Source organism: Microtus ochrogaster, chromosome 5, assembly GCF_000317375.1.
Source record: "Microtus ochrogaster isolate Prairie Vole_2 chromosome 5, MicOch1.0, whole genome shotgun sequence".
Lineage (NCBI taxonomy): Eukaryota > Metazoa > Chordata > Mammalia > Rodentia > Cricetidae > Microtus > Microtus ochrogaster.
Genome location: NC_022012.1, coordinates 5,230,239 through 5,241,527, shown reverse-complemented (window position 1 = coordinate 5,241,527; position 11,289 = coordinate 5,230,239). Strand labels below are relative to the sequence as shown.

The window sequence follows — 11,289 nt, the reverse complement described above, 5'->3', positions numbered from 1 at the left end:
AAGAAGAAGAAGAAGAAGAAGAAGAAGAAGAAGAGGAAGAACCTGTGCAATATAATGAAGCTACCTTGCATGATATACATTCTGCAGTGTTTAAATAAAATCAAATATACAGCTCTGGACAAGAAACGCATTCATTGAAGTATAGGTGAAAACGAAAGCATTCTCTTTCATAAAGGAGTATTTTGTTAGCATGACGTCATCCACCCGAGGGATTGACGTTTGCCAAAGAACTCTATAATCATTTTTGCACAAAAGCTACATGTATTCTACGTCATTGGGATGCTTGATTGCCCTTCTTTTCTTGTTTTTCTGCTTCTATGTACCCCTAAATGAAATACATTATTTACATGATGATGTATATTGAAAGATACAATAATGACTTTGAAGTGACTTTTTAATTTTGTTTAGAAGATTTCATCATTTCATTATATGTTTGCTTTCCTATAAAAGAGAGGAAATAAAGCCAACTTTTGGGCTTTTGTGAAAGACAAATGATATACTGTATAAAGTCCTGACACAAAATAAATGGCCAATCAATCATAGTTTACAGCGTTATTACCCAACAATCACAAGCAGATCAAGAGTCTGGAAGACCACACTTTCAAAACGCAATCTTTCCATGAGTTATGACCCAGGATAGAAGTTAAATAAGTGCCAAGACTTCTTCATGAAGTCACAGAGGTAGGTATAAAATCCCTACTTCTATGAAATAACATTAGATTATCCATCTTTGCACTCCTGGCTGCAGGGTTTATATGCACTAGTTTGCAGGGTTTTCTGGTGGGTGTGGACATAGGTGGCAATATTTCTCTTGCTGTTCATGATCAGAAGAGAGTTTTTTTCTTCATTATGTTCTTTGGAAAAATTCATGGGATCTGATGTGGATTCCTGGCGTTCTGTATAACAAATCATCCAAAGTGACTAAACTTTAATCAGAGTTTAAGAATTTTTGGCTGGAAGCGAGTCAAAGATAATTTATTTTAGAATGGTTGTATGAATGTTCTGAAACAGTAGTTATTCTGAGTGTGTCCGACTGTATTAGAAAGAGTAAATTAATCTGCCTATTTAAATGTTAAGGATTCTATTTTTATATTACACATACTTTTCATATTAAAGTATAGTGTTGATTTTAAAACTATACTTTATTTCACTAAATGCTATTTGAAATATAAATGATGCCAAATCTATGCCTTGACAGAGACCAAAGAGAAAATGGATAGAAATAACAGTTATACTTTAGTTTTTTTTTAATGTTCTGGAGGGAAAGCGATTTTTAAAAATACATTTGCAAGCTTAAATACCAAGAAACATCTACGAGGTTGTGTCTAGTTTTTTGTTAACAAAACATGCAGTACTCTAAGAAGAAAACAATATTTCTCAGTGTTACCATGAGGGTAAATATAATCCACTGGATTTGTTTCGATTATGTATTTAGAAAAGGAAAAGCTCTTGGACTCTTAAGACAGGACTTGGGCTGCAATTGCTGTATCAGCTTCCCTCATCAGACCAGGACATGTACATGAATATGCTGTGTACATTTATGACATTCACACATCAACGAACAGTGCTTTCAAATATGGAATCTGGCTTCTTATGGCCCATGTTTGGGAATAAAAAATTGGCAACCAGTTTTTCTTTTTTTTCCTTTTTTTTCAATTTTATTTATTTATTAAGGATTTCTGTCTCCTCCCCGCCACTGCCTCCCATTTCCCTCCCTTTCCCCTGATCAAGTCTCCCTCCCTCATCAGCTTGAAGAGCAGTCAGGGTTCCCTGACCTGTGGGAAGTCCAAGGACCTCCCACCTCCATCCAGGTTTAGTAAGGTGAGCATCCAAACTGCCTAGGCTCCCCCAAAGCCAGTACATGCAGTAGGATCAAAAACCCATTGTCATTGTTCTTGAGTTCTCAGTAGTCCTCATTGTCCGCTATGTTCAGCAAGTCCGGTTTTATCCCATGCTTTTTCAGACCCAGGCCAGCTGACCTTGGTGAGTTCCTGATACTATCCTGAGTGAGGTAAGCCAGACCCAAAAAGAGGAACATGGGATGTACTCACTCATATTTGGTTTCTAGCCATAAATAAAGGACATTGAGCTTATAATTCGCGATCCTAGAGAAGGTGAATCCAAAGACAAACATATAGGCATCCTCCTGAATATTAACCTTTATCAGGCAATGAAAGGAGACAGAGACCCACATTGGAGCACCGGACAAGGTCCAAATCAGGGCAACCAGTTTTTCTAAGTGAGAAATTTTTATGTGATTGTTATGTAGTTCTTGAAACTAAAACTGGGCATAAGCAATATAAAAATATCAATGAAAATACCATTACATTCTTAATTAAAATTTCTGATATGAATCTTTAATAAATGAACCTCTTCACTTCCACCATTTTGGTGACAGAAAAGACTCTTCAAATCTTAACTAACCTTTCGTTCTAACAGAATGGCTACTGTTCGCAACTTATTTAAAGAGTTTGAACTTGAAACGCTATGCCCTGTGGAGGTAAAACAGTTTGAAAGTTCAGCAGGGAGTTACTATGGGAAGTGGATAGTCATGAGTGTGTGGGTGTAAAGCATACTCTTCTTCTATGTAAGCTACAAGCTCCATCCCCACTTCCTGCTGAAGAGTCTTGGATTTTCTCTGATAACAAATTGCAATGAGCCTAGACAAACTGTGTTCCATCTCAATCTATAAACATCAGACCTATGAGGTGTACTGGGAAATGATTCAGCTTTTCTGGAAGAACTTGGAGAACTGTATTCAACAGGAGGCAGAGAGGAAAGTGAAATAGAGTAAGATACATTGTGTAGATTTTCTGTAGCTGCAGACTGCATTTGTATGCAGTGGTTACATCGAATCTGCAAGAACAAAATCTTTTAGAACACTTCCTGCCTGCTTTCTTGTTCTATCTGCTCACCATTTCACTTCGTTGTGTCTGAAGCCAAATTCAACCCCACTAACCGTGGGCATCTCTCTCTCTGGCTTCACCTTCTGTCTATGTGTCTCTAATGAAGCTGACAAGTTCAATATAGAAGGAAGAAAACTACAGAACTGGATATGTGTGCCTGAGCCCTAGTTTGGCTCTGATGCTGCCTGCCACTGAGTGTCTTCACAGTGGCTAACTCAACCATCCCTTTCACTGCAGCTGCAGCAGGCAATATCCAGGATCACTGCAAAAACAGAACTGCCACTTTATTTGCTGACTCCAGATCTTTAAAGCTCTCACCTTACAAACCTTCCCTCTTTAATCTTTTGAATATAAATTAAAGGGAAACTATAAAAATCAAATACAAAATACAAACCAGTCTTTGTTCTCTGTCGTGTCTCCTGCTCTTAGCAATGTCTCTGCTTTGTTAACTTTTATTTTCAAAGATTTTCTTTATATTAGCTCTTCTTATATTTATTTATGCATAATTCCATTTCTCTAGTCTTAACAAGAGTTCACTATCAAGTTTTATATATATAATGCATATATGTATATAATTCATATAAATATATAACTTATATATGCATATAAAACATACAATATGTAAACTGGGTAAAGTATTAATTCCTATTTCATAGAATCACTATGACATAATCAGCTAAAGTATACACAGTACTTAAAGTCTGAAAAATAATAAAGATCCTGTTATTATCATCCTGTTAGCATCTAGTTACAAAAACAAGAAATCAAGAAATAACATTTCTTCTATCTTCTATTATCTATCTATTTACTATCTATCTATCTATCTATCTATCTATCTATTATCTATCTATCTATCCATCTATTTATTTATCATTTATCTTTCTCACTCTTCTGTTTTAGAGAGCATCAAGCCCCCTGAATTCTACCTCTGAAATCTATGCTGTCTCCACTGCTTAATCCTACTAGTTTACTTTTCAAACTCCAGTGATCATTCATGCAGATTTCTTTCCAAGTCTCATAACCTACTTTCAGACTGTGAACCATGTCTTGTTCACTGGTGTCTTGCACCAAGTTTACTGGAGAGTGCAGTGAGGCCCCTCTGTTGATGCATTTACTGATTGTGGCTGCTTGAACTCTGCAATGGTAGTACTGAGTAGTTGTGAGAGAGCATCTAACTGGCACACTTGAAATGTTCGCTCACTCACAGCCATTCACTCAGTGATACGGTAAACTCTAACAAAAGCCTCTATTTCATACTTAGAGGAGATCGTAATTTTGTAGTTGTTAGGAAAACTTAACTACATGAAGACAATATCCGTGATGCTTCCTGCTCACTTCTACGTTCCTACATTCATCTTCAACCTCATCACCCTACTGACAATGAATCAACAGCTATAATGATTACTATTTCATACTTCAAGCAGTTTTCTCGCAGGACTCCAGGAAGCAGGCTGTCTCTTTATTCTCTCTAGAATATCTTTATATGTTTTCTCTGCCTGAGTAATTACTGCTCATTACTCCAACCTTAGTAAAATCAGCTCCTGACCCTCACTACGTTAAGTTAGCTGGGTTTTGTCTTTATGCTTAACATCAATCCCACTTAATATTCTAAGAGTTCCATGCAGTCAGGTTAACTACTGTAACCTCAATTTATTATAAAGCCCACCTCATGATAGATATATTGAATAAAACAGTTAAGTGAAAATGAATGAATAATTATAGTATTAATCCAGAAATTCCCCTCAGCTATCTGTCTGAAAATGTGTGATTCTGCTGGCTTCTAAGCATCTTTTCAGATCACAAGGCTTTCCTCAGACCCGAAGGGTAGGAAGCTCTTGGACAGAACCACATCTAGGAAACAGATAGATTTACTTTGTGTGTGTGTGTGTCACAGATGCCTGGCTCTGGGGTAAACTGCTTCCATTCTCTATGACCATTTGAAATGAAAAAAAAAAAAATAGCAAAATTTTAAAACAATAAGAAAATCATAAAAACTACAGCAGACCACAATCTACTATAACAACTAAGAGTTTGTTCCTAACTTAAATTATTTGCCTAAAATAATTATCATGATGGTACATATTTTGAGCTGAGTCTTAAGTCCTCAGCGTAGCTAGTATTGTAGAAAGGGTATAAGCTGCTGTTTGATCACACATTTCAAGCGAAGAATCATTAAGTAAAGAGATTCATGGTAAACAAGACAGGAGCACTTAGCTTTTTTCTTTGAAAGCCAATTAGTACTCATGGTTGTGATGTTCTATCCCTGTGTCTCCAGGGAACACCTTTGCATTTTGCCTTTAGCAAGGATGTGGACTTAGGTTAACATTCCCCAAAATTCTTTAAGATTTTACAAAGAAAATGGTTGCTTTCAACAGTTTTACATTAAATGTAAATGTGCAACAATCAACCACATTAACAACTGGATTTTGTTCCTTTTTTTTTTCTTTGAGCTATAGGACCATAAAAAGAAAAAATCTTTTGGCTCAATAGCTATTTTTTATGATGGTTTTTTATGTGCTTTCTTAGAGAAAAGTTATAAAACTTGGGTCTCTCAGTTTCCATCAGAGGTATACAGTGCTCCTTCTTTTTTTTGTGCAAATCACAGAGGAGCCATAACTGTATGTATTTCCACATCCGATGTAAAATTCATGTCTCACTTGTGACTTATGCAAGGAAAATAGGAAGCTCCATTAGACAGACCTACAATTTGTCTGTGAATAGCTAGTTGCGGCTGGGGAGTACTTTCCTTTGAAATCATTAAATCTTTACAGCTAAGCCCTCCTTCTGTCTTGACAGATTCTACACATTACTTCATCATCTGTATCAAATGATCTTTAAGAGATGCCTTAATGACTTCTGCGAAGGCTAAAGTTCACCCACCACACGCCTCACATTTAGAACTACATCTGCGGCACTATTCATCCTGCCTCTTTGACGGTGCTAGCACAAAGCCCTGTCAGAATTTCAGTGTGGCTTCACATAATCTTCTGTTACTGATAGATATTTCTGAGCCAAGTGAATAAGAAAATAATGCAAACTTTAAACATCCTTTAGCTGCTTTAAGTTCCTGTGCTTATTGCACACAGGAATTCAAAGTGTAGTTAAAAAATAAAATTTAAACACATCTTCAATAAGAGAGAAATAACTGTTCTTCGCATTTCTGTCAAAATTGATATTTCTACTCATTCTTCCCTCATAGCCTAACCCAGCCCTCTTTCTGAGAGACAACTCCATTTGCAGATTTTTGTGATGAGAATTGTGTGTGGATAATATTACAACATTAAATGAATGAGAAGTTTACAGTATCTTGAGATGCATTTTTTAATGCTATGTCCTGACCAAAAAAAAAAAATGAATGTATCAAGCTATATTATAAAAAAGATACTTGAAAATAACAGAAGTTCTTTAGATTGCTCTTAGCTGTCATGAACAGCATAGATGAGAGAGGAGATCCCAAAGGCCTATAAAATATTCTCGGCATCAAGAAGCTTGAGGTCTCCATTTCATTTAATAGTAGCTTATGTTTAGAATCAAATCAATGTTCAGCCACCCCACCAATGCTAGTTATAATTTTTCTGTTCTGAGACTTTTAATAATTCAAAGGCAATTTTTGATTTCTAATCTTGAGAATTCAACATAGAAATAAAGATAAATAAAATTTGTTATATAATTTCATCAGTGAAGATGGCCTTTCTATTGCAGGGGAAACAGGCACTTGGCATAAGGCTGTGGTGATTTCCTGTGTAAACCCTGCCCTCTCCACCTACAAATGCATACAAAGTGCCAAGAGCCTATTATGAGCATGAGCCATCATATGATAAGGGCAAGATAGAGGGGAGAATTGCTGAGAAACACATTCTGTTTTCATGCTTTCTTTTTTGATAATGTCACACATGAGCACGACATCTGCATCATGCCTCACTCCCAAATTCCTGATGTCCTTTTCAATTGCTGTTACATGTTTGCACATATGTGTATATTACGCACACATGTATATGTAATCTACTGAGTATTTTTAGAAACAAATTAATTTAAGTATTTTTCCTCCAATATATTTCATTCATGTTATTTCTCCTCCCCTAGTTCCTCTCAGACCCCTGTACATCCCTTACTCACCTGAATCATTCTCTTTCTCTCTTAAAACAAAAATTTTAAAAAAAAAGCCAATTAGACCAAAAAATGCAGTGAGACAAAACATAACAAAAGAAGAAGGCACAGAGTCTTCTTGTGTGGTGAGCTACTTCTGGGCTTAGGGCCAGCATTGGAATTCAGATACCCTATTGGAGAAAACTGATTATCTTTCGCCAGTGGGTATTACTATAGTGACTTAGTCAGGAGTATGACTTTGTGTCCACTTCTCTTTCTTAATGCTGGGAATGTTTTTCTGGTTTGAACCGATGCTGTTTTTTTTTTTAAATAAATTAATGTTGCATAGTCCTGACAAGGATACAGGGAAAACATATCAAATATTACTGTTAAGATTGCTACTGTCTGCCAGTACTTATTGAAATAAAAATGGACATTTCCTTTGACCATTAATCCAGCTTTTGGGAATGTGTCCCATAAACCATGAAAGCAACAGTGTAGTGATCAGGGTCTCCATTTGACACCAAAGGAGAGAGATGCATGAAATGAACTGTGAGCTATAGGGACAGTTGACCAACACACTCCTATAACAGAGTTCCATGCACCCATGAATGAGGAAAAGCCAGGTAATATTTATCTGATAAAACCTTTAGGATTAAATAGAAAGTATAAAAGCTTTAAATAAGAAGGAAAAAACAGCTAAATGGCTCACTGTGGGGAGAAATGTGCTGCAGGGACCAGGTGGAATGCTGTACGAACTGTTGCTAGGGAAACAGATTTGCTGCAGATGAGGGCAGAAAAGTTTCTCTAATTCCCAACTCTTTTGTTTGACTCCTGCTGTAAAACTGTTAGCTAATTCACCAAAGTCTATTTGTTGCTTAAAAATCCATCATTTACATTTAGAAAATAATAGTGCAGGCTTTCTGAGGCTTTGTGGAAGTCTGAAAGAGAAGGACTTGGTTCCCTGATGGTTTCACAACCATGTGGAAAGCGACTTGTATCCACTGGCACACGGCCCTAATTGTGATTACGTTTCATTGAGCTCAGCCTATTAAGTGCTTAAATTACCAGATAACTGAATCTATGTTTCTAATAGTGGGAAGTATATTAACAGTGCCTCTGTTCCCTATTGTAGCCCTGTTCCAACAATCACTTGGATGAAGGTTAACAGTTACATTCCCGGTAAGTCCAGACTGCGGAAATCCCAGGCTGTGCTGGAGATCCCCAACCTGCAGTTAGATGATGCTGGAGTATATGAATGCACAGCTGAGAACTCCCGTGGAAAAAACTCCTTTCGTGGACAGCTGCAGATATACAGTAAGTGCTTCAGAAAACCACAAAGCTTTCCTCCCGAGGGTGAGATAGAAAATGCAAACTGAACTGAACATTGCTTACCTGACACTGAAAATCCAAGTGATAACTGGAAACTACACTTCTTTGGTTTAGTTTCCTCGTGTAGAATGAGCCTGCACGTGAAAATAAACAAGGAATTATCATCCTCTGTGTAGATGATTGAGAATTTATATCCATAAAATTAGACCTTTACCTGGTACTAACAACTATTATCTGATAAGTTAACGTTTTATTTTATTAACTATGTTTAACTTGTTTTAGCACTTGGATTATCACAGGGGCAAAATTTTGTGCCCGTGTATCAAATCCTGCCCAGCTGCTGATTTGGGTAAACATCCATTTGTTTGTAAATGCTCTATTTCAGCATTTGCTTGGCTCTCACGGAATTAAGCGGAGGCAGCGACCTGTTGTGTTGCAAAGACTGAAATATTTGCTATCCAGCAGTTCTGAGAAGTTTGCTGAGCTCTGGCCTGAACTAAGACGTCCAAATGACAAACAGCTCCTGCTACCTGCGCGTGTTTGTTTTCCGAAAATGCTAGTCAGCCAACCAAGCGATGTAGGAAGTGGGTTATGGAGTTCAGACGGCTTGCATGCTCACATTGGCCCCTAAGGGTCAGGTATATCCACTTTTCACATGAGCCGACACAGGTCGGTAAATGATAATATGCTTATACCCCAGCTGAAGAAAAGAATCAGGAGAGGGACACAGGTATCCAGGGCAGCCAGAAGAACAGAGCCTGGAAATGCCATGGTTGAGTCATCGTAGACATGTCACTCTGTTTCTCAAGACTGCCTCTCTTGTAAACCTAAATGCACAGCCACGGGACTCTGCAAGAAAATCCCGAAATGCTGTTGATAACACCATTCAACCTTCCTTTCTATGGCTTCAATAGCTCCTCCAGGAATTCATCCCTTCAGCAGATTGTGTCATGAGAATTTCATCCATCCATGTTTATTAAGTGCCTCTTACTACTCCGGATGCTAGCAAAGACATTGAATTAGAAAAAAAGTGAACTTCAAATTAGCGCTAAAAACAGAAAGGATCATGAGGATTCTAGGACAACCACATTCTGTCCTGAAAACTTTCAGACTTTAAAACCATCAGAATCTGAAAGGCTGAATGGGACAAAGTATTTGGGTAGAAGGACACTCCTAGGCGCTGAAAAGCCTGTAGGATGTGTTTGGGTACCAGGACAGCAACTTTCAGACTGTGTGTGTACCTGTTACTAATTTTGGATGAAACTCAGTATTTGTAACTGCTTATAATTTCTTAAAGCAAATAATTAAGACAATCAGCCAACAAAGAGAAAACCATTGGTTTGCCATACCCCCACTGAAATGCATTTTTATTCTTATAGTGACAGGACCAAGTATTAACCCTCTTTACAGAAAAAAAATTGGCAATAAAGGACAATTAAACCAGAATTGTATGGTTTAAAACCAAAAAGAGACTAAGGAATACTTATTGCTGCATGTGCTATTGCAAACTGTTTCCCACACATCTCTTTTGTAAAGAATGCAATATTCCTAATGAGAATGAGTTGTAGATGGGGACAAGGGACCCAGAGTCCCAAGCTGACTAAGACCCTTGGCCCCTCTTCTTGACTCAGCTGGTTGGTTTGTAGGCAGTGCCCACTTCTGCAAACAGTACCAAAATAATTTCTCTTAACTTAATCTGAATCATTACTTTGAGTTTTAAATGTATAGATTGTTGCCAAAGCAGAACAACTAGGTCCTTTTTAACCACTTGCCATGTCTGGTTGACATACCAGGAAGGCATCATGAAAGGATGTGACCTCTTATCCTAATTACAATGGCTTCTGGCCAGACTCCATCATGGAACCACACATTTAGATTTGTTCTAAGTAAACCCACTTTGTGTCTCTTTCCTTGGGGACTTAGGAAGAGCTCCTTGTTTCACTCCCCCAAATATCTGGGTTCACACAACTTCTGTAACTCAGAAAGTTGTGACTATAGAATGAAGATAGGTCCTGATGAGCATTTATGTTTAACTAACAGCAGATATGCATATTAGTAAACTTTCCATTACTGGGATATAATAACTAGGATAATCATCTTGAAAAGAAGGGAGGTTAGTGCTGAGTCATGCTTTCAGAGGCTTCAATCCAGGTATCCTGTCTTTGTCACATGCTGTGAGATAGCACATGGTGGGAAAAATATTCACCTCGTGTCTACTAGGAAGCAGAGGGAAAGGAGGGAGAGGAAGGGGCTTGAGCCCAATTATAACATACCCCCAGAACACTAAGAATCTTCCGACGGACAGACCCCAACTACTAAGGTTTCAGCCCTCCCCATCAGCGCCAGCCTGTTAGCCAAGCCTTCACACATAGGAAAGCTCCTCATGGGTAGCCTCATGGGTACCACAGTCTTGGCTATTCTCTTGTATCTGAGGATCTTATTAGGTTCCAGATAGAGTAGTTGGGGTATTCAGAAGTTCTGAGGTAGGCCATTTTGTCAAAACCTTAGAACTATCATATCTGGTAGGTGTTTGAGTTATTTTTTAAGAGCATTGATATTAAAACATAATGTAACAAATGATAAAACATGAAGGAGCCCAAGTGGTTAAATTGAAAAGTAAAATAAAAGTAAATTTATATGAGTAGTATAAACAGATTTAAACTACAAAATTCAAGGAAAAAATGAATAGCAAAATTGAAGGTATTACATTTGGGGGTGATTCGAATTTTAAAATAAACTGTATAATGGTTAAAGTGAATGTACTCTGGTATCATGTACAGTAGTTTTAGGAGTTAATTTTCTTGATTATCTCTATGTTCTGATGATTTACTCAAAAGCCCTGTTTGAAATTGCCATTCAAAAATGCATTTCATGGCCGGGCGGTGGTGGCGCATGCCTTTAATTTCAGCACTCGGGAGGCAGAGGCAGGTGGATCTCTGTGAGTTCGAGACCAGCCTGGTCTACA

The 11,289-nt window shown here is 37.6% G+C and overlaps 1 protein-coding gene across 1 annotated transcript in view; it reads left to right on the top strand.

Moving 5' to 3' along the window:
• The window catches only part of Cntn5 (contactin 5), a 1,200,756-nt gene that overhangs the window by 910,881 nt on the left and 278,586 nt on the right, over positions 1-11,289 (top strand). Inside the window, exon 11 of the mRNA XM_026779314.1 lies at positions 8,128-8,309. Within this exon, the coding sequence (XP_026635115.1) occupies positions 8,128-8,309 (182 nt within the window). The remainder of the gene's footprint in view (positions 1-8,127; positions 8,310-11,289) is intronic.